The 23,403-nt window shown below is 51.7% G+C and overlaps 1 protein-coding gene and 1 non-coding gene across 6 annotated transcripts in view; one reads left to right on the top strand and one right to left on the bottom strand.

Moving 5' to 3' along the window:
* EVA1C (eva-1 homolog C) overlaps window positions 1-18,462 on the top strand; it is a 77,315-nt gene extending 58,853 nt beyond the window's left edge. For 2 of the 5 annotated variants that reach the window (XM_060640385.3, XM_060640388.3), the window contains 4 exons: window positions 1,293-1,436; window positions 8,106-8,186; window positions 9,546-9,638; window positions 17,894-18,462. In XM_060640385.3, the coding sequence (XP_060496368.1) occupies window positions 1,293-1,436; window positions 8,106-8,186; window positions 9,546-9,638; window positions 17,894-18,270 (695 nt within the window). In that variant the 3' untranslated portion in view covers window positions 18,271-18,462. The remainder of the gene's footprint in view (window positions 1-1,292; window positions 1,437-8,105; window positions 8,187-9,545; window positions 9,639-17,893) is intronic. The other 3 variants (XM_060640387.3, XM_060640389.3, XM_060640390.3) reach the window with 3 other exon arrangements.
* Window positions 18,463-19,113: 651 nt separating this feature from the next.
* TRNAG-UCC (transfer RNA glycine (anticodon UCC)) lies at window positions 19,114-19,198 on the bottom strand. The gene has a single exon. It is a non-coding gene; the product is annotated as a tRNA-Gly (tRNA).
* Between the last annotated feature and the right edge of the window lie 4,205 nt (window positions 19,199-23,403).

The following is a 23,403-nucleotide window of genomic DNA, read 5'->3' as shown; positions in this document are numbered from 1 at the left end:
CCTGGGCATTTATGCCTTTCTTTCTTACTTGCCTCTGCCTAATTCATGCTCTTTCTCCCGTGACCAAGCCCCTCTACTCCACACAGCCTGTCATGACCACACTCTGGTTCACACTGATCTCTCCCATCTCTGACCCCAGCACCTCTTGTCCTGGTCACTCACTGCTGACGCTCACTCTCTGTTTTCCATTGTTAAGACATCAGGTCTCATGGGGTGGCGGGCAGGCGGGGGGGGTTGTCTCTCCAGCTGCAGCCCATCCTGTGAGTGAAAAGTAGATGTCTCCCGACTTGTCTTCCTGATGGCACATGGTGTCGCTGCACCTCATCCTGTGTGCGTGTTAAATTAATATTTACTGATTGCGATGGTGTTGTGCCAGGTGCTGAGAAACATGGCCTCACGTTTATTAGTACGTTTCGTTCATTCATCCGCGTGTTGGAGTTCAAGGACGAGCAAGACAGGAAGAGTCCCTGTCCTCGTGGAGCTTATGTTCACGCAGGGGAGACGGATTCTCAAACTAGACAAATAAAATATATATTTTGGGGTTACACATTTCATTTTTATTTTTTTTTTAAATATAATTTATCGTCAAGTTGACTAACATGCAGCGTATACAGTGTGCTCTTGGTTTCGGGGGTAGATTCCCGTGGTTCGTCGCTTACATACAACACCCGGTGCTCATCCTAACAAGTGCCCTCCTCCGTGCCCATCCCCCATTTTCCCCATCCCCCAACCCCCCCATCAATCCTCGGTTTGGTCTCTGTATTTAAGAGTCTCTCACGGGTTTGCCCCCCTCTCTGGTTGCAACTATTTTTCCCCCTTCCCTTCCCCCGTGGTCTTCTGTTAAGTTTCTCATAGGCAAATAAAATGTTTTAAGGAGTGGCAAAGGGCATAAGAGAAATAAGGACCTTCGTTCAACTTTCTACATATTTTGCCTGTTCTGTATGCAGGGCCCGTTACATAATTTGCGGGGCTTGACGCCAAAAGGAGGATATGTGACCCCTTGTTCAAAAACCACGTAAGAATTTCAAGGTGGTGACTGCAGGGCATTACAGTAAGCACCGGACCCTTCTAGCACATGTCAGGAGGCCAGCTCTGCCTATAAGGTACTTAGCCCGTACGATTATAGGGTAAAGCACCTTGGGTGCTTTGATGACACGGAAAATAATCAGAGAGACCATCTCCGTGAGATTTGAAAGTCAGCTCCGTGTATTTCCTTACAGAAAATAACAAGAGCCACGTGGTGGCCAGATACGGAATGTACCATAACGTTCCCGTTGTTCCCTGCCTTTCAGACTGTCTGTCTTACTCAGCTTTGCAAGTGTTATCCAGGAGGTGCTACGGGAAGCAGAGATGCAAAATCATCGCCAACAATCACCATTTCGGGAGCCCGTGTCTGCCAGGAGTGCAAAAATACCTCTCCGTCACCTATGCCTGTGGTAAGAACGCACCCTCAACAAACTTCTCCACGGAAGACCCTGCCTCTTTGGGAGGAGGTGATCATGGGAACGAAAGGCATTTTCCAGCAGCACGCCAAACTGAGGCTACGCCTGGAAGTGTGTTATCTTCCCCAATATTCAAGAGTCTCTTTTTCTATCCTTTATTCTTGTATATGCTGTTCATGTTAGAAGAGCCGTCCAAGTTCTTGGGTCAAAATTTGTCTTAAGAGTACTTTCAGGGTGAGCCTGGGTGGTTCAGTTGGTTAAGCGTCGGGCTTCGGCTCAGGTCACGATCTCGCGGTTCGTGAGTTCGAGCCCCGCATCGGGCTCTGTGCTGACAGCTCAGAGCCTGGAGCCTGCTTCGGATCCTGTGTCTCCTTCTCGCTCCCTGCCCCTCCCCCGTTCACGCTCTCTCTCTCTCTCTCTCTCTCTCTCTCTCTCAAAGAAATAAACATTAAAAAAAACAATTTTAAAAGCCTTTTCAGCAATCAGATTGGCCGCAAACGGGGAGAATAGGAAAAGAACAAATGAATGGGGTAAAACTGATGTCGTTGAGAATAGTGATTTTAATCTGAGTGCTTAGGAGGCTCTAAAATGTATGGATACGTCATGCGGGCTCCCGGAAGTATTGTTTGGGTCCTGGTTAACCTCCCCGTCTCAGTGTTCGGCTCTAACTCTCTCTGCTGCCATTCTATCTGCAAACCCACAGCGGTGAGTCAACAGAGCAAATCCTCACCCTAAAGCCATTAAAAATGTTACAAGGCAGCATGTCTCGGTTTTCCCAGTGTCTTCGAGCAAGAAAATGAAATGCTTGGTTCATTAGATTCCAACTTTATAAAGCTACCGGCACTAATTAACTCTCTGCGGGTGCGGCGGGTTTCTGGTTTGTAATCTTGACGTGTGGACTGTTCATCCCGAAATGATTCATAGGAGCAAAGGGAGAGCACAGAGTCCCGCATCTGAGGAGTCCAGTCCCTGGGCTCGTGGCCACCCCTTCTCCTGCTAGCCAGTCCTCCCTTTTTCTCTTTGTAGCATATTCAGGGGTGACTCACAGATCACCCAGGTCACCCGTTAAGGCACACGAAGCAGTTGGTTTTGGTCTAGGCACGGAATTGCGCAACCCTTAGCACAATTAAGAACCTTCTCGTCGTCCCCGAAGGAAACCCTGCACCTTTAGCCGCGACCTCCGATACGCCCCCACCGCCCCGCCCCAGACAACCACCCATCTACTTTCTGTCTTTATGGACTTGCCTCTTCGACGGCCCGTATAAATGGAATCACGCAACGTGCGGTTCTTCCTTTGTGTCGGCTCCTTTGCGTAGCGCGTCGCCAAGGTTCATCCGTGTGGTAGCACGTGAAAGTACACCCTTCCTTTTTGTGGCCTCGTGCTATTCTGATGCATCCCCTGCCTCTTGTATCCTGAGCTCAAAACGTTGGCCTCTGCTGCGCCAAAGCCGTCATGGGTCCAACGAAGTGACTGCATCAGCGCATTCCCGAAATAACAGCACCCACGCTTGCGCTGCGGAAAGCGTGGTTTTACTTCCCCCCTCAAGCTTTACTCCTGCTCCCATGCTGTAGCATTGAACCCCCTCTGGCTGGGGTTCCCCAAGAAGCCACACAGATCACTCTGAGGTTCTAGCAACGTCAGACCTCTGCAGCCGAGTGTTGCGGGACGTTAGCCTGCGGATGTGGGGGATCTCCCGGTGTGCCTTCGAGAAGGAGGTGAGCGCAGTTCCTCGGGCTGGGGCTCTTAGCTGAGAGAAGGTGGGCTTTCAGGGCCTGGACATCATGCTTCAGCTCGAGCTTCTTGTCCCTCGTTCGTTCATTCAGCGCATCGTGGGCACGTTCCCTGGGTCAAGGTGGTTTTGGTGCCAGGATTCCGTAGTTTAAAAAAAAAAAAAAAAGGCACGGTCCTTGTGCTGGGGATTATCAGTTGAGGGAGAGAGATGGGCACTTAACTAAGCAAACAAGCAGGTGAATCTGCCAGGCTCATGCGAAGCACCAAGTAGGAGGGAGGCAAGGAGCTACAGAGGTCAAGGTGGCATCAGGCAGCAACAGGGAACGGGCTGGGGGTGGGCGACCAGCTAGAACAGGAGCCACTCGGGCTGAGCAGGCCTGGTCGCCATGGCAAAAATAAAAAATCAGGTGGATTTGAGAAGGGTTTGGAAAGTGCGAAGGCAAGAGAGACGCTGAGGACACCTGCCTGGTGGAAGGATTGGCGCCTGGAGAAGGCAGAGGGATGGGGTGTGGCCTTACACGGGCGTCAATGTCACAACGGGACAGGAGGTCTCAGGGAGCAGGGGGGGGCTTGCTGTTCTGTCGCACGGCCTCGGTCTTCTCTGAGTATGAGATAAGGTCATCGGCTGTGAGGACAGGGGAGGAAAGACGGTTTGAAAAGATGGGGGAAGGTATAAAGTGAGGCTCGTGTCAGACTTCTTGGGGGAGGACACTGGTCTGCCCGGGGGCGTGGTTCCTTCCAGTGGGACCAGTTGCTTGAGACCAGACGTGAGACCAGGCTCACTGGCCAAAGACAAAGGAAGGAGAGAGTTGGGGTGATCCCAAGTGAGTGATCACAGCGGTGGGTAGTGGGATCCCAGCTGCAGACAGGAGGGGGCTTCAGGAAGAAGGGAAGGTAGGGTCAGTGGAGGGGTCTGGACGAGGTTGAGAGCTACAGAGGGAGCCACTTGAGGGACGGAGGCTGAGGTCAGAGACGGGGTTTGCAGCTTGGTGTTAGATCTGGGGCAGTGGAGGTAATGGGATGTGGACCGTGTCCTTCCCGTCTCCCTAGGACATGCCCCCTTGTCCGCCAGTGCGGTCCCAGGACGTATTCCAAAGGGAAGGGGTGCCTCGCTGGGAGGCAAGCTAATACCCATCCCCCACCAAGCAGACACTTCCTAAGACACCTCCTCATCACCTTCTAAGTGGCTGGCATTTAAAAAATATCCCCCTCTCCACCCTCGGCCAGATGGCTCTTCTCTGTGCAACCAGAATCATTAAAAAATGATTTGCAATGTCTGAATATTTTAGAGGTCACCGAATGGGAATGAAAGGTTTTCCATTTTTAAAAAATTTCTCCCAATTGATGTGGACGTGGATACAAAGACCGAGGATTGTCAATCATTGATTTCTAATTGAATCTGTCTTCGTTAGGACCCTTCGGGTGTGAGTGAAGGAACGAACGTGAGTGGGTTTAAGCCAAAAAGAGGGTTGAGGCAGGTGGGCATCATGCGGCTAGAAGCCCATCTTCAGAAGACAGGGCTGGGAAGCAAGGCCTCAGGAGGGGCTGAAGCTCCAAGGTCATGGCAAACATCTCTGGCATCTCTCTTCTCTGCTTCTCACGGCACTTCTGCTTCCTTGTTCTCTCTCTCTCTCTCTCGCACACACACAGCCTGCCTGTGAGCTGAGCTGGATCGTATATGGCCACCGCCACCGCCTGAATCGTTTTCATGTCCCATTTCTAGCAATATGGAGTAATTCCAAATTTCTTTTTTTTTTTTAAGTTTATTTATTTATTTTGAGGGAGAGAGAGACACACAGGCAGGGCAGAGAAAGAGGGAGAGATAGAATCTCAAGGAGGCTCCACGCCACCCAAGAGTTGGGCACTTAACCGACTGAGCCACCCAGGTGCCCCCCAAATTTCTAACAGAAAGATATGTAATTGGCTGGGCTGGGGTCAGGTAGCCTCCCTCCTTTGATCAGCCCTGACCAGAGGCCATGTGATGTGATTATAAACATGGCTGCCTGGAGAGAGGGGGCCCAGCCAAACTCTACCCAAGTCAAGATGCTCCTGGGGCGCCTGGGTGGCTCAGCTGGTTGAGCGTCTGACTTCAGCTTGGGTCATGATCTCACAGTTCATGAGTTCGAGCCCCGCATCAGGCTCTGTGCCTGGAGCCTGCTTCGGATTCTGTGTCTCCTTCTCTCTCTGCCCTTCGACCACTCGTGCTCTCTCAAAAATAAACATTAAAAAAAAAAAAAGATGCTCTTACATAAGAGGATCAGAGAAGACCCACCGATACCCTGCTTCTAACTGCAGCATCTGATCCAGATTTGGGATTCTACCCAGCAGTCTTGCTGTGCCCACACAGGGGACAGGGCACCCCACCCTGTGGGGGGGGTGCTTTAGGGACAAGTACTGAATGTCAAGCTGAGGGCCCTCATTTCTATAGAAACACATGCCACTCATCACTGCGGTGACTCAGGCAGGGGATGAGGTGCCTCACCCACAGCGACCACGATTGCACTTCATGGTTGGGGGTTGGGTAGGGAAATTGCGGTGAGCAGGTGTGGGAGCTGAGGGTGCTCGGATTTGGGGACAGGAGGGATGGTGGTACCAGGATTTGGGGGCAAGGGAAACAGGGGCCAGGATTTGGGGACAAGAGGGATACTGGTACCAGAATTTGGGGGCAAGAGGAATGAGTGTTAAGATTTAAGGGCAGCAGGAAGGGGGGTTACCAGGATTGGGGAACAGGAAGGATTCAGTGCAAGGATTTGTAGGTGCTCATGTAGTCTGGGCTCCTACCTAGAAGCAGAAGTTAAGCAGAGATACCATTTTTTTCTCCAACATGAAGAATCCTTTCACACCCTAAGGTCAACCTGGAGAGACTTCTTTTCTTCTTTTTTGGAGGGGGCGGGGGGGAGAGACTTCTTTCTTAAGGTCTGCACGGACCGAAGCTTGACACAGAAGATTTATTCAGGGGGAAAAAGAACTCAAGGTGGTTGCCCTGCCCAAATTTAGCGAATCGTCTTCTCTGGTTTCACCTAGACAGACTCACAGGGACTATGGGAATCACCTTGCTGTCTTTATAATCCTTTATCCAGTTGCCAAAGGCTGAGCATGCCACGGACAGCACAGCATCACGGAAGGATCGAGGGCATGTGTGCCCAAGACCAGGAGCAGAGGCCCTACCTCTCCCCAGGCGAACAGTGCATCTCTGAGCCTCAGTTGTCCCATCTGCGGGAAAGGGGATGAGACACGTCTTCACTCCGTGAAGACTGCCCGAGATGCACCGTTGGATCGCTGAGCCCGGGGTCCAGCTCCACGAATAATAGTTTGCTCGTGGTTTTACAAATGTATCTAAAATGGAGAGAGTCAGGCTTGCGGGGTGGTAGTAAATCGCATCCCAGCTCCTGTTGTTATTTTCAGGTTCCTAACCCACTCGCGGGGCCATCGTCATGTAGTAAGTGGGCAAGTTTCCTGACATGAGGCTGTATCACGCACAGCAGTTTAATGTCTGGAGGGCCGGGTTATTCTGCAAAGCTCATCTGGACTGTCCTTCCTCCCTGAGCTCTTCATCTGTCTCCAACTGTAAAGCCTCTGGCATTTGCAGTGAGCCCAGCCCTGCTCAGGCCGTATCTTGAGAACAAGGTGAGAGATGTGAAAGAAGTGTCATTCTTGGCAGGGAGGACTTAATCCTGCCAGGGAATCAGGGGCGTCCTTCTCAGGCTGCAGAGGCTATTTCGTCAGAAAGCATTTTGTGGCAACACGGTTCAGTCCTCTGGGGCGCTGCCCTGGTCCCTGGGTCAGCGGTATGGCCGTGGCCAGCCGAAGGGCATTCCTGGGGGGCCCTGGACAGCTTCCGCCGCCTCCTGTCATCGTCACCCAGATGTGACCGTCACCGCCGATGGGCGCGAAGGCGCCAGGGTCTCCTGCGCACGGAAAATCCACAGTTTAGGAATGTTCTCTGGTTGTTGGTCCTGGGACATCCCTAAAAGAATTTAGTTCAGCACTTTGAGAAAGGAAATGAGCTTTTCTTGCTGCTGAAGATGTCTTCCCAGCTCTTTTTTAAAAATCAGTGCAGTTGAACTTGGACGGTTTACGTTGGCTCACTCTTGTTTCCTGTTGCCACTTCTCCCAGATACCAGCTGGGCTAACGAACAAACAAAAATAAGCAATTTTCTGCAGGAAAAATATTTGGTTTCCTCTCCCTTCTCCTAGCTGGCTGTGGTGCACTTCGCCTTCAGAAGTCTTGCTCTGCCCTCTGCTTTCGCTCACGCTACAGTCCTGTCTGCTTTGCCCCAGGGCATCTTGAGATCAGATGGTTTATTCTTTGGGTCAGTTCTGCAGAATCTTTAATCCACTTCCAAAACAGTCTGTTTTGCTGCCCCCTCTCATTTGTCTATTGTCCTTATAGTACTTAGAGGATCATTCTAGCATGCGGTCTTAGAATTCTCTTTCAGGCTTATTAAGGAAGTGAGGACTGAGAGCTGTGGATGAAAAGCAGAGGAGGAGCTGGGAGAGCTCTGTGGTGGATTCCGGGCTGATTACAGTCATCTTGTTTCACTGCATCTCCGAGAAGTTCGTGTTCAGAGTTAACAGCGTTATTGAGGTGTCATTTACATACCTTAAGATTCACCCGTTTTAAGTAAAAACAGTTCAGTGCGTTCTAGGAAATTTACAGAAATGCACAACCAGCACCAAACTGCAGTTTTTTTTAACTTTTTAAAAAAATGTTTCGTTTATTTTTGAGAGAGAGAGAGAGCACGAGCAGGGGAGAGGCAGAGAGAGAGGGAGACACAGAATCGGAAGCAGGCTCCAGGCTCTGAGCTGTTAGCACAGAGCCCGACGCGGGGCTGGAACTCATAAACTGTGAGATCATGACCCGAGCTGAAGTCGGAACCAACTGCCGACCCAAGCATCCCTGAATTAAGATATTTCTTTTTGGTTTTTAGTTCCCAAGAACATACTCACCGCGGTCGATCCAGCCGTTGCTAATCTGAAACCTTCTTTGAAGCAGAAAGACGGTGAATATGGTAATTTTTCTGGCTTACTACCAGCATTTTTCTTTAAGTGAAGGTAAACAGCCCCATGTGACTGCAGTCGGGTGACATTGGTTGGACAGGGGATGTCAGGAGGTCATTGGAGTTACCAGCTCTGGTGATGGCAGTGCTGTGGCGATCGGTTGCAAACGGTGGTCGGCGTTTTGTTTTGTTTTTCAAATTATAAGGGGGATAAAACCTCTTTCCCTTCCCTGCTTATTTCCCAAACAAAGTACCACCTGGCAAAAGAGATCTGCTCGGAAACAAATTTGGGGTCCCTGGATGATGGGCCTCCTGGAAAGAGGACGCATCGGGAATGAGGTGGGCCAGACCGAGGCTGGGCCTGAGGACTTCCAGAAGCCCCCCCTCCTCCCTCCGGTTTTCACTGGGCTCTTGTAAATAGGAGGGTGGGGGTGAACATTTTAGTTTTCTTATCCCATCGAGAATGGAATTCAGCCCTTTGGGACTCCTGATAGGAACCACAAAGTTTCTGTAGAGCATCGAAGATGTTGCACGTTGTGTGTTGAAAGTTTTATATTACTCTTATTACATTTATGAGGTCTTCTGTCCCTAAATCGAAAAGTGAAGTATGCTTGACGCGGAAAACGGGAAAGCACCAAGGACTAGAACTCGCCCCTACTCTCAAAGCTTAGAGAGAACTAATGTTAACATTCCGTGTTCGAGTTCCACCCCCGCGCCAGCTCTCCCCCGGGCTTTGCATCTCCCAGCCCCACTGCTGCTTCTGACACGGTTCCTACCCTGAGCCCAAGAATATCCCGATCCCCCCCCACCCTCCCCCGGAGGCTTCTGCCCTGTCTGTCATCCCCAGGGGCCCCAGATCTCTCAGGCTGCCCATCGCGAGCTCACTGAGCTCTATCACAGAAGTGTAACCAGGCGTTTGCAATCAGACCTGCCCTGCATTTTGCTATCATTTCCAAAAAAGTGGCCCCGCACAATCTCCCTCCATAATCTCCCTCCCTTCTTCTCTGTGCAGCCAGCAGCTCTGTGGTTAGGTACGTATGCCGTGACTAAGCCTCCCAGAGGCATGATGAATGCCATTGCCTGTAGGACGGGAAAATCTGCTCGTTCCCTGCCGCAGTGGGGTGGGTGAGTGGCATCTAAAGTTGGAACCCACCCATTTTAGGGTTTCTAAATCCCTCTTGTGGCTTAATATTTTCAGAGACTATTTACTCAGTGCTCTTGCTGGCTTGTGGTCTTCTGTAATTCAGTCAGAGGCCCATTTATTGGATTTCTGTGACTTTTTATTTATTATGGCAGTCCTGGGTTGGGAACAGAAGGCATCCCGTGAACGGCCGTGATTAATTGCCCTTGCATTTCTTTTTTATGAAACAGGTATAAACTTTGACCCAAGCGAAACGAGCGTTCTGAGAAAAAAAGACGGAGTTATTGTTAGCAACTCTCTGGCTGCCTTTGCCTACATCAGAGGTAGGTCATTGAATCGAAGCTTCCCAGAATGCTTTACCGAACCCTTACTGCCAGCTGTGATGTTTAATTACAACACTCGGCTAACTAAAAACGACTGGAAGTATGACTCAGCACGTGCTGTCTCCTAAGATCTGGAAACACAGGGGCCTAAATTCAGGGGCCACTCCAGCTGGGTTAACACCCACCAGAGAGCTACATGGGGAGGAGGCAAACAGATCAAGTCACACTGCTTAGGAGTTGGGTTCCATGAGTAGTTTCTTCTCAGAGAAGTAGGAACCCGAGGAGTACATTTCCCAGGTCTCAAATTTGGGAAGGGCATGGGGTTCTTAAATCCCACCCTTGGCTGGGAGGCAATGGGGCTAAAAGGTCCCCTTAGTGAACAGAACAGGCCACGCCCTGGGAAGGCTGAGTCTCTTCCTGACTCACCAGTGTTACCTGTCACGGTTGCCAAGGGTCCCCTTGATGATCTTCCCCTCAAGGATCCATCAGACTCAGCCCTCCCTACCCGGCGGAGCCAAAGCCGCTCGTCGGCATCAGTGAGGGGACGGTGCGTGCCTTGCCTTCGTTCGTCACCACCCTGTCCGCTCACCTTAGGGTAGACCGTATTTTGTCATGTGAGCTCCGCAGGTTTCGGCGATGTCTGCCTGACTCTGTTCAGGGAGGCCAAAGCCTCTGAGGCCTTCTGTACAATTCGTGTGACCGCAGAGCGTTGTGGCACTGCCGCTCAAGGCCGGCCGGGGCTGAGGCTCTTTGAGGGGAAGCCTTCCTCAGAGGAAAAGAAAAGTGTTAAGGAAACAGCTCCACACGGGAGGTGGAAAGGATGGTCTTGGGATCTTCTACTGTTCCATCATCTTCCGGCGTCCGTATTCCTCCTGAGTGTGTGCTGTGCGGTTGTTGGTTTCTTCTGAGAATCTTCTCTCTTCAGACGACCCTCCAACTTCCATTTCTTGCTGTTTCTGATAACATTTATGAGGCCTTTGCTCCCCTTCTGCATAAAAGTAGAGGATGTTTGATGTGGCAAACACGGGAGCCCACCAAGAACTAGAACTCGCCCCTACTCTCAAAGCTTGGAGAGAACTAGTGTTAACGTTCTGTGTTCTTCTGGTTCCCACCCCCCTCATCCCCCACGGCCAGCTCTCCGCCAGGCTTTGCATCTCCCAGCCCTGCTGTTCTTTCTAACAGGGCTCCCATGAATATCCCGATCCCCCAGCAGGGGAGGCCCCAGAGCCCTGTGTCACCCTTGTCAAAGTTAAGCGCCACAAGGATTTTTGTCAGAAATATCCCCACGTTTTCAGAGTCCGTGGAGAGCCCCCTGGAGGAAAGGCGTCATGAAAAATCTCTCAGGGAATAACGAGTAACCAGGAGCAGCGATGACTCTGCTCACGGAGCTGTGGCCGTGCTGAGCCTTGTCAGTGCCTCTCGACAACTGTGTTGGTCGGCTTGGGCCACCGTGACAAGACACTGTAGGCTGGCGGCTTCCACGGCAGAAATTCACGTTCTGGAGGCTGGAAGTCCAAGATCAAGGCGCCCACAGGGTCCGTTTTGAGTGAGAGTTCCCTTCCTGGCTTGTAGATGGATGCCTTCTCACTGTGCTCTCACAGGAGATGGGGAGAGAGAAAGAGAGAGAGGAGGAGGAGGAAGGAAGAGAGAGAGAAGGAGGAAGGCAGAGAGAGAGAGAAAGAGAGAGAGAGAATGCTCTCTGGCATCTCTTCTTATAAGGACCCTGATCCTCTTGGATTTGGGGCCCACCCTTAATGACTTCATTTAACCTTAATTACCTCCTTATAGGTCCTGTCTCCAAATACAGCCGCATTGGGGATTGACCCTTCAACACATGAATTTGGGGGGGGGCACAATTTAGTCCATAGCAAAGACCCCGAGAGAGAGGATTCTGATCCCCCATTCTGCACATAGGGAAGCTCAGGGTCAGAGGAGTTGAGCCATTTGCCTGAGGCCATAGCAGGGACATCACCAGGGCCACGATTCAGACTCAGCAGATAGAAAACTTGTGCTCTGGTTTCCTCTGAGCAACAAGGGTGCCCTTCAGAAGTTTGAGGGGTGGATGTACCCGAATTACTCCCTCCCTCCGTGTCTGTCCTTTTACACACACGTGCCTCCCAGAAATCAAATGAGAGATTTTCTCATTAGCACCCATTTCACTGCTACACATTGCCTGACTTGAGGACCAGTGCTTGCTGTCTTAGTTGTTGTCACGGCCCAGGGACCAGGACAGGCTGGCATGGGACAGATGCTCGGTAAGTGGTTAACCAATGAGCAGATGATGAATCTTCATCTGGCGTCATGAGCTGTCCTGCACCTTCTTGTCACCATGTATTTGCTATTTATAGGTAGTCCGTTTTGAAGAAATGTAAGGACTTCATGCCCGGTGACTTGGTTTTATTGAGGGTTGCTTGGGCGCCTCCGTCCCCGAAAGCCGTGGGGAGGAGGCCTGTCTGAGAGGGTGGGGGAAGCACCAGCCGGGTGCTCACGAGAGTGAGCCGGGTCAGCTTCTGGAAAAATCAGCTTCGCATGCTCCGGAGATTGGGTGGATCCCAAAGGACGTTTCCCCAGGTCAGGCTGCACGTGGTTTTGACCACATGGGTGCAGTCACATACACACAGGGGACAAGTCGACTGGAAGCCAAAACTGAGGGGCATGTCCTGGGATACTGGGACACAGGGGTCGGCAGAACGGACATGAGAATGTCCAGGGGTCCCCGATGAACAGTTTCTCTTTGGGCCATTTAAGTGACCTGTGAAGCTTTCCCCAACAGTGAGGCATCATTTTAGTACGTTTAGTACATTTAGTACGTTCGAACGTACCCTTAACTGTGCACACCTAACTCATTCTAGAACCAGATCATCAGCTTGAAGAAGCCTGTGGAAAAATTCTGAAATCAGAGGAATGGAGCGGTGTGTGTGTGTGTGTGGTTTTTGGAAAGCGGTTTATTTGCTGGCTCAGCCATCAGACCCCAGCAGATTGTACCCAAGGAGCCTTATTTGGACAGTCTTGCTCAGAACCTGACTCTCCCCCTCCACTTAGTTTTTGTTAATGTTTATTTTATTTTTGAGAGAGAGAAAGAGAGAGAGGGTGCGTGCGCGTGCATGTACGTCAGTGGGGGAGGGGCAGAGAGAGAGGGAGACAGAGGATCTGCATGACAGCAGAGAGCCTGATGTGGGGCTTGAACTCGTGACCTGTGAGATCGTGACCTGAGTCAAAGCCGGACATTTAACCAACTGAGCCACCCAGACGCACCACCCGCTCCACCTATGTAAGTTTCGTGACAGCAGCTTGGTGTGTTTCCCCCACATATACCCGCAGGCATGCCTCTCGTGTCCTAATATTTCTGTCACTTGCCTCTGCTTGGGCCTCCAGCCCTCTGGCAGAGCATGCTGTGGACGGTCCGGCCGCCCGGGGTCCCTGGGGTAACTAGGGTAGCTGGGGGTCACGGTCAGAAAGCAGAGCTTGTCCTGAGATGCGGAGGCATCGTGTTTTATATGAAAGGAATTCTAGGCTACCAGACGGCCCTGCATTGAAATAGAAGTATGATAACACATTCCAAAGTCAGAGTTACATGAGAGGGAGGACGATTGGGGATCAGCGCCACCTTGCCACTGAGGTGTGGCTTCCGATGTGTTCCCACGGTCTCTAATCTTCGGTTCCGTGACAAGGTTATTATCGCGTCCGTAAGTGCTGTCAGACCAAGAGCTCAGGAAGCTCTGTGCTTTCACCCATCAGTAGCAGGGCCCAGGAGGCGGGACCCTGGCCCCGGCTTCTCGGTGTCTTACTGGGACACAATAGGTTGGAACTGGAGCTCGTGTTGGCTCCAGACCAGAGATCTAAGCGTCAGGGGGCCTTAAAGGCCACAGGCCACCCTTGTGAGATTCCTGCAGGCTTACCGCAGCCGATGACATTAAAGTCCTTCACTTAAGCCTGTGACGAACTGAGGCTGAACTGAGAACAATAACACGATGTGAAGATTCTCTTTAACTGCAGGGAGACTAATGCCTTTATCTTTCTGGAACACATAATAGGAAAGGGGTCGTAAAAGCTGCGAGTGGTCCAGTTGAAAACTGATGATGTGCCCTCAGTGTAAAGCCCAGGGGGCAGTGGCTGTGGAGAGAGAGCCCCCCCGGAGCTCGGGGTCCCAACCACGCGGTGGCTGTGGACAAAGGACGAGGCTGCCTCAGGAGGACTTGGGCTGGCCCACCTCCAGGTGCCCTCTAACTAACACCTGGTGATTCTGTGACCTCAAACCAGTCAGCGTAGATGATGAGGAAGCCTGGCTCCCATGAGGCTTTGCCGTGTTCACCAACTTCGATCACGGGATCTCAGCAGACTTGGTGTAGACACGGCCTAAAGAGCGACCACTGGGCAGGAGGCACGTAGGGCCTGATAAGTGAGAAGCTCTCCTTGCAGTTGACCATCACCTCCCAGAAGCAGAGGGAGAGAGGAAGAGAGGCAGCTACGTAATGGAGCCCCACCCACAGGACACCCCTCTTCTCACGGACTCAGCAGGTGTTTGCGTAATCCCTGCTCTGCCCTGGGCACTGGGGATTCGTGAAGAACAAGAGAGTTCGGCCCCTGCCTTCATGGAGCTTGTGTTCTCTGGGGTGAGACAGGATAAAACACCCTCAGTGATTTAGTGACATTCAAGATGCTATGGAACCTAATGACGGGGGGGGGGGGCAGAAAGGTCTAGATGAAGGAGGAAGAAAGAACATTCCGTGCAAAAGCACCAAGGTATGAAGCCATCTGCCCCTCGCCCCAGCCCCGTGGGGAATGGAAGGAGGCCAATGCGGCAGGAAAACAGAAACTGAGGCATGAATGAGTCCTTGGAGCTGAACTTGGGAGGGGGGTCGCTGGGGCCAAGGCCTAGCAAGGCCAAGGCTTCGCAGGCTACAGTCAGGATTTGATTTCCAACTTAGTGAGAAGAGGGAAACTGTTTACCGGTGCTAAGTAGGGCAGTGATGTGATCCCGTGTGCAATTTTAAAAAGGTTGCAGTGGCCACAGTGGGAAGGTGGGTGACAGGGCGAGAGAGGAGAGAGGAAGACGGAGAAGGGCGGTGGTGTTCCTGGTTTTCAGATAAATTCACTAGATCAAAAGACGCCTTAATGAAAGTGGAAGTCCCAGCCACTCACCAAGAGATAGTCACAACATACACTCTCAAATGGTTATTACCAAGAATATATAGAAACTGCATGCATGTATCAGCTCCCTCGTAGGTCCGTCCCCAAGAGGAACACTTGCACGTGGACATCAGGGACATTTACAGGACTGTTTGAGGCTACGGCGCCCACGTGGCAAGAGCCTGACGGAGACAGCGACCAGCAGGAGGGAGCGTGAATAAGCCACCGTGTAGTCAAGATGACGGAGTAGTAGGAGGCAGCGAAATATTCAGTTAAAAACTCCCAGGGTGGCTCAGTCGGTTAAGCGTTTGACTCTTGATTTCTGCTCAGGTCATGATCTCACGGTTCGTGAGTTTGAGCCCCACATCAGGCTCTGTGCTGACAGTGCGGAGCCTGCCTGGGATTCTCTCTCTCTCTCTCTCTCTGCTCCTCCCTTGCTCATGCTCTCTCTTTCTGTCTCTCTCAAATAAATAAACTTAAAAAAATAAAAGTAATGAAATGAATAAACATCAAGGAGGGCCGTGCCCTGACCAGCAAAGAGGATGTGTCCTAGCCTAATTTAATTCCTAATTTAATTCTGTCCACCTGGGCTCCTTAAAAAGGAAGGAGGGGAAGAAGGGAGGGAGGGGGGAGAAGAAGGTATGGTAACTAGCCCAGAGTTAACCTGCCTGCCTGGGGCAGAGCCAGATCTCAAACTCTGTCCAGGGAGGGTGAGGCCCAGGTTCGCCCACCACACCACTGCTGGGAATGACTGACCTCTCAGAGGAGAGGAGAGAAACCGGTGATCGTGGTTTCCTGGAAGCTCGACCATCACGGGACTCTTTCTCCCTGGAAGTGGCCCTGTCCTGACCTGTGGGTGGCTGGAAAAGGAACAGGCGGGACTCCGTTGCCCCACCCACAGTCCTTACAGGTGCCACAGAGGTGATGGTGGCAGGCGTGGCCGCCAGCGGGACTCACGGTTTATGCTGAGGGAAGGAGGAGATGGGTAGTGGCTGCATCCAAAGCCCACATCGGGGTGCCCCGAGAATGGGGAGGGTTGGAGGGGACATTGGCTGGGAGGTTTGGGGCGGGTGGGGTGGGGTGGGGGCAGCAGGGAGGGGAAAGGGACATTCAAAGGGACAGGAGGGGAGAGGAGTCGGCTCCCAGCGGAGGCTGCGATGTGCGGGAGGGAGAAAGAAACATCCGCCCTGTTGCCTTAGAGTCTCTGGTCTTTCCGTCATTCTGTGTGTTGTTGTTTAATGACTTTGTCCCAAATGGCAGCCCAATCCCCATTCTACCTCCACTCCCAGAAATGAAAATAGCCTTTTCTTTTCTCGCAAAGGATGCATGGCTGTGTTTGACCAAATCTTCAAAATGCCTTGACCCTCAGGAAAAATATATTACTATTAATAGCACTTAAGAACACACCCAGCTGTCCTTCCCTGAGCTGGATCGATTGGCGTTGACTTCCGTGTCATAAAGAGAGTGATCAGATTTTACTAGTAGGGGTGATGGCAACAAAGAACAACATATCTGGGTCCAGGAGCTGCATCCACGACTTGAGCTGCAAGTGAAGGAAGCCGAACGGAGAGGTTTCGAGTTTCCAGGGGATGCGTCCTGCTTAGTTAGATCTCTTCCCATCAGACCACAGTGGGCTAGATCCCTTGATGATATAGGAAACTTAACAACCCTGGAGTTTTGACACCAGCCTGGACCTCTGGGAAGGGACAGAGGCAGCAAAGACAATAGTCATTATTCATACTTCCGCGTGGTAAATGGGGGGCGGTGGCGGGGGGGGGGGGGGGGGCTGTGCCTAGAGAAGGATCACTGAGATGCACTGAGCAAATGCCAGGGGTTCCAAGTGCCCACCCCACAAGGAGCTCACAGCCCAAGATCCCGAATCCAGGTCTGGCTAAGCCTACAGAGGCCAGTCGTCCACAGGCGGTGGCTTCCCTTTGCTGGCTCAGCTTGAGCCTTTGTTTCAGGGGTCAGCAAACTGTCGCCCTCGGGCCGGTTTTGTAAATCCAGTTTTAGTAGCCACCCCTGTAGGTCTGGGGCTGCCTTTGTGCACAAAGGCAGCACAGACTCACGGCCCACAAGGGCTGAGATCCTCACTATCTGCCCTTGAAGGAGAAAGTCTTCCAGCGCCTGATTTCTGTTTTGAGGGAGTTTGCTGCATCGTTATTTCCCAAAGCGGGAGTGCTAGCACCTCAAGGGATACATAACTACAAAATGGGGACAATAATGGCCCTTTCCGCGCAGGGGTAAGGTAAGGATTCACCTTATGTCAGGACTTAGGCCAGAATACGTGGTGCAAATTAGCATTGTTTCTGTTATTCTTACACAATCATTTGGATGTGGGAAGAACTACTAGAAACTTCTGCGTACATTTATTTTTTAATCTAAAAGACATCAAGCTTTGCTAGCATCTGCTATATTCGTAATACATTCATGTACGTACAAATATGTATGTACTAGTGAACAGTTTATCGAGCGCTTACTACGTGTCAGTGAATGTTCCGAGAGTGTTGCCCGAATGAACTCTTTGGCAGGAAGGTGCTATTAGCCCCATTTTACATATGAGGAAACTGAGGCACAGAGGGGTTATGTAACCAGCCAACAGTCACGCAGCTAATAAGTGGCAGATCATAGTTTGCACTCGGGGGGGCTGGGGTCCAGCTTCTGAGTCGCTCTGCTATGTGTCCTCTCGTGTACCTATATGGATTGACCACGCAGGCTCAAAACCTTTTCTTGTGTACGACCAGTTAGGTGAGGCTGGTTTCAAAGATGCTGTTCAAGGGGCACCTGGGTGGCTCAGTCGCTTAAGCCTCTGACTTCGGCTCAGGTCGTGACCTCGTGGTTCGGGAGTTCGAGCCCCGCGTCGGGCTCTTTGATGACAGCTCGGAGCCTGGAGCCTGCTTCGGATTCTGTGCCTGCCTCTCTCTCTCTGCCCTTACCCCACTCGTGCTCTGTTTCTCCCCCTCTCCAACATAAATAAACATTAAAAAAAATATTTAAAGAAAAAGATGCTGTTCAGCATTGGCGTCCTGCATGAGCTCTTGGTTTGGGCAGACGTCTGTTTCTGTGGATTGGTGAAGGCTGACAGTCCCGGCCAGCTCCTGACTTGTCCTTTCCCCCCCCCACAGCCCACCCAGAGAGAGCAGCCCTGCTGTTCGTGTCCAGTGTCTGCATCGGTCTTGCACTCACATTGTGCGCCCTGGTCATCAGGGTGTCCTGCACCAAGGACTTCAGGGAGCTGCAGCTGGTGAAGGAGCACCTCGTGCCAGGAAGTGACAAGGCTGAGGAAGACAGTGAGGATGAAGAGGGGGAGGAGGACTCTTCAGACTCTGATTTCCCAGGGGAACCGTCTGGGTTTTGTAGGACTGCGTATCCTGTCTACAGTTCCATAGAAGCTGCAGAGCTGGCCGAAAGGATTGAGCGCAGGGAGCAAATCATCCAGGAAATATGGATGAACAGTGGTTTGGACACCTCACTCCCGAGAAATATGAGCCAGTTCTACTGAAAAAGAGACACATCTTATGCGATCACACTTTCTGAAGAGGGAAGGATCCAAAATGCCCCTCTGGTTCTATTTCACTCGTACCTTCCATGAAGGAGTATTTGTTATGTCATCCAATACCGGTGAAGCGAGAAGCTGTTAAAGGGACCTTTCAAACTGTTTACAGCACATTCAAAATAAATTAGGAGGGAAGTCTTTGTTTTCTTTCTTTATTTAAATTCTTAAAAAAAAAAAATTTTTAATGTTTATTTATTTTTGAGACACAGAGAGAGAGCATGAGCAGGGGAGGGGCAGAGAGGGCGGGAGACACAGGATCCAAAGGAGGCTCCAGGCTCTGAGCTGTCAGCACAGAGCCCGAGGCGGGGCTCGAACTCACGAACCGTGAGATCATGACCTGAGCTGAAGTGGGACGCTCACCGACTGAGCCACCCAGGTGCCCCTTAAGTTCATTTTTATACATTAACATAGAATGCACATTTATTGTGTGCTTATAATTCCAGGCTGTGTTGTAGCTGCTTTTCATATGTTAAGTCATTAATTCCCCACAACAACCTCACGAGGTAGTGCTATCATCCCTTTTACAAACGAGTAAACAGGAGATTCCTTGTATCAAAAAAAAAAAAAATTGTACTGATATACAGGACAGCAAGCTTGAATCCATCCATATTGTGGTGGATTTTAATCACTAAAATTATTTGTTTAGAACAGAGATCAGCAACATTTTTCTTTTCTTTTCTTTAAATTTTAAATGTTTACTTATTTCTGAGAGTGCAAGCAGGGGAGGGGCAGAGAGCGAGGGAGACACAGAATCCGAAGCAGGTTCCAGGCTCCGAGCTGTCAGCCCAGAACCCGGCATGGGGCTCGAACCCATGGACCGCGAGATCGTGACCTGAGCGGAAGTCAGACACTCAACCGACTGAGCCACCCAGGTGCCCCTCAGCAAAATTTTTCTTAAAGGGCAAGATAACATTTTAGGCATGTGGGTCATGCCCTGACTGCTCAACTCTGCCATTGTAGCTCACAGGTAGCTATACATAGCTAGTACATAATGAGTGAATGTAGCTGTGTCCCAATAAAACTTTATTTACAGACGCTGAAACTTTGAATTTGATTTCATTTTCACATGTCACATATTCTTTTTTTTTTTAAATCACTTTAAAATGTAAAAACCTTTCTTAGCTCACAGGTGTACAAAAACAGGTAGCATTTACCTGATTTTGTAAATAATGTGTGGGCCACAAGACCTAAAATATTTACTCTCTTGCCCTTTGTTTTGATGTTTATTTATTTTTGAGAGACGCGGGGAGAAAGAGAGAGAGAGAGAGAGAGAGAGAATGAACGGTGGAGGGACACAGAGAGAGAGGAAAACAACAGAATCCCAGGCAGGCTCCAGGCTCTGAGCTGTCAGCACAGAGTCCCCACGCGGGGCTCAGAACCCATGGACCGCCAGATCATGACCTGAGCCAAAGTCTGACTCTTAACCGACGGAGACACCCAGGCACCCCTGCTCTCTTGCCCTTTAGAGAAAAAGTTTGCCCACTCCTGATTCAGAATGTAAGACTGCACAGCTTCTAGTGGTCAAAGGGATCATCCAGATTACCCAACAGTCCTTTGGGCAAGGATCAAGGCGGGGAGTTACCTTTCAAATCATTGCAGGGGAGCAGAAGAAAAAAAAAAAAACACGTAAGGAAACCGATTCCTAATGGGAGAACTGGTGAGAGGTTCCTTTAGACAGCTCCCCCTGCTGGACAGGAGGCTTATAGCTATGGAGTAGAATAAGATTTTATTATTTATTTATTTATTTATTTATTTATTTATTACTTATTTGAGAGAGAGAGTGTGTGTGTGTGTGAACGGGGGAGAGGAGCAGAAGGAGAGAGAGCAAGGATCCCAAGCAGGCTCCACACCCAGCATGGAGCCCGAGGCAGGGTTCGATCCCACCTCCCCTAGGGTCATGACCCGAGCCAAAATCAAGAAGAGGATGCTCCACTGACTGAACCACCCGGGCCCCCCCCCATTTTTTTTTTCTTTTTTGTTCCAGTGGTACTTAGAGTACAAAAATGATGGTGTTATATCCATCTCGTATGTCTGCTGTGGATGGACAAGCTTTCTGCCACCAACCCGACAAGCAGGCATATGTAGCTGAGGAAGCGGAAGGCTGACAGGTTAAGTATGGGGGCCCAATTCACATGGCAGAACGGGATGGAGGGGACTTAGTTGTGAGGTGATCGGGAATAACTAGCTGTTCCCTCAGGGACTCAAACAATGCTGGATACGGAGAAGGCATTTTTCTCTCAGTCCCCGCCCCACCCCCCCCCCCCCAGGACCTAAGAGTGAAGGGCCCATCCGAGGCATGCAGGAAAGGGTGGGTGTGGAGTCTCTCATCAACCGGCCCAGCATCCTGCCTTGAGAAGGGGTCTGCAGTCCTGTTTGTTTGTTTTTGTGTCATTCAATTTGTCTTAGTTCATTTGAGCTGCTACAACAAAAATGCCACAGACTCAGTGGCTTAGGAACGGTCGAGGTTTATTTCTCACAGCTTGGGAGGGTTGGAGTCCAAGATCAAGGTGCCATCTGGACAGTTCCTATAAATGGAATCACACCGTGGGTAGTCTTTTCGTGCCTGGCTTCTTTCGCTTAGCGTAACGTCTTCTGGTTCCACCGTGTCGTAACACGTGTTAGGACTTCGTTCCTTTTTGTGGACGAATACTATCCCATTGCATGGGTAGAACACATTCTGCTCATTCATTCATCTGTTGGTGGACACCCGGGTTGTTTCCACCTTTGGCTACTGTGAGTTATGCTGCTGTAAACATTCGTGTGCGGTGTTTTAACAACAGTGCCGTCGCCCAAAATGGCGACTGCAGGTTTGTTGAGAAATTCTATGTTTTCCACTCAACAGAGGGAAGGGGGGGGGCGCTGAAAATGAGTCAGAGTGACATCTCCTCTTTCACCCCATCCTCCTGCCAATTTCAGAATGAACTTCCCTTACTCTGACCCCTGAGAAGGTGGGAGGGTAGGGATTGGTCGAGAGAGGTGTCTATATGGACAAGCTTGGTTGGGGTGGTTTGGGCAGAGGCTGAAATGCCTCAGGACCTCCAGGTAACTGAGTCCTCCGTAATGCAGCGTCCGGGGAGAGGTTGGCGGGGCTGGAGATGCCATGTTTTAAACCTGTCATGAGAGATAAATTTCTTCTGGGACATGGCAGACAGTGACATGAACACACGGCTCCATTGTCTAACTTTTTCCTGAGGATTCCGTTCTAATCAAAGAGAAGGCTTGTCCTTTCATTTCTGGGAGCCCAGCAAGGAGCACTTGGGTATTGTCCCGGCTCCTGGAGCCGCCTGTCCCCATTGTCTCCATATCTAGCTCCCAAGCGGCACATCCATGAGCATAAATACTGTCCCTCTGTTGTCTTCCTGGGGCTGAAGGGAACATGGCAGCTGGAGGTCTTCCCTTTACCAGTTGGAGAAAGAGTCTGGCCCACATGGACCTCCGTCGTAAAGCTTTTGTGGAGTGTCCCAACGGGTCTTCCCTTCTCTGAGCGGTCCCCAACCCCCAAGCCCCACGCACTTGCACACCCCTCCCAGGACCCCCGAGGAGGCCACACGGAGGACAGGCCCGCCACCGGCGAGGGCCCTTGTTTGGCCCCCGCGAACGTAGTGAGCTGTTTATTTGCATTTTCTGAGCCTCAAAGAAGAATGCCACGTTCTTCTCATGCCCAGAGCCCGAGGGGTCCTGCTGAGAATGTGTTTGCACGGGCACGAAGCCCAGGAGGGAGAGGACCGAACCAGATTCGGATGAAGGGCTGCCGCTGGAGCGCGGCGGCCGGAGGAAGCTCCCGGGTGGAAGGCTCCCGGGGGAGCCCGGGGCCCACGCGGCTGCTCCTCCGCTTTGTGCGTCTCTGGGCAACAGACACCCCTCTGTTTCCGAGCGGTGGGGTCCCGGAAGTCCTGCAAGAAGAAGCCAGCCCTCGGTGGGAGGTTTGCCCCGGTCAGCACCTCAGGCCCCTGCTGCAAACACCGCCTCGCCAGACGCGAGCTGCCCGCTGGAAAAGTCGCCCGTCTGCAGTCCCGGGGCTGGACGTTGGCGGGGGCCGCTGGGGCCTCGTAGACGCCGAGCGTCCGGGGCCGCCTCGGGGAGGAGCGGCACACCCCCGGGGACCCAGAAGCTTCCACAGATGTGGAGCGGGTGATGCCCGGATCCCCGGACCGGGGGAGGGGAGGGGGTGCCCCCCGACGGCCCCCGGCTGCCCTTTTCTGCAGAGAACCGGCTCCCATCCTCTTTGTCTTGGTCCTCCCAGACTGCTACCACAACGGGCCCCAGACTGGGCAGCTTGCAAACAACACGAACCTATTTCTCAAAGTTCTAGAGGCTGCGGCCCAGGCTCTGGGAGTCAGCACGGTCGGGGGAGGGCCCCCGTCCCGGTTCCCTGCCCGCACCTTCTCATGTGGTAGAAGGGACGGGGCAGGGCTCTATGCAGCCTCTTTCATAAGGGCGCTAGTCCCACTCACGGGAGCTCTGTCCTCATGGCCCGATCACCACCCAGAGGCCTCACCTCCTAATACCAGGGTATCTGAGGGTTAGGATTTCCGCACGTGAATCTTCGGGGGGGTACACGATCATTCTGAACGGAGCCATTTTCTTACACGAATTCCTCCTGAGAGTGCTCCTTCAGGAAATCACTCATGCAAGGGTCCCCATCTCAGGAAACTGACCTGCCCCCCAGGGTGAGGGGCTGTGGACCTGGGGGGTCGTGTGCCGGTCCCTGTCGGCCCACACTGCTGGCACAACGTCGCTCGAAACCTCAGTGGAGGCCAGACCCAAAGGATCATCAGGTACCCCTCCCACCGTCGAGTGGTGCCAGGAAAGAGTCAGCCTCGTGTCTGGTAAGTCTTGGAAGGGAGCCCTCCTTTCACCCTGCTCCCTGCCCCCACCCCAGACGCTGAAACACGGAGGCCAGCCACAGTGAACGTGGCTCTGTCCCCGACTCAGGCTCCCTTCATTGCCCTCTTGCGTCCCAGCTTCTACTCTGACTCGGTCCCAGTTTGATCTCGGGTTGATCTCCCTGCATCTCCGTTTCCACATCTATAAAATGGGCATAATTACAATACGTCCTTCCTGGTGGTGTTGAGGGTC

This window comes from Panthera onca, chromosome C2 (assembly GCF_046562875.1).
Source record: "Panthera onca isolate mPanOnc1 chromosome C2, mPanOnc1 haplotype 2, whole genome shotgun sequence".
Classification (NCBI taxonomy): domain Eukaryota; kingdom Metazoa; phylum Chordata; class Mammalia; order Carnivora; family Felidae; genus Panthera; species Panthera onca.
This window is presented reverse-complemented; position numbering and strand designations above follow the sequence as displayed.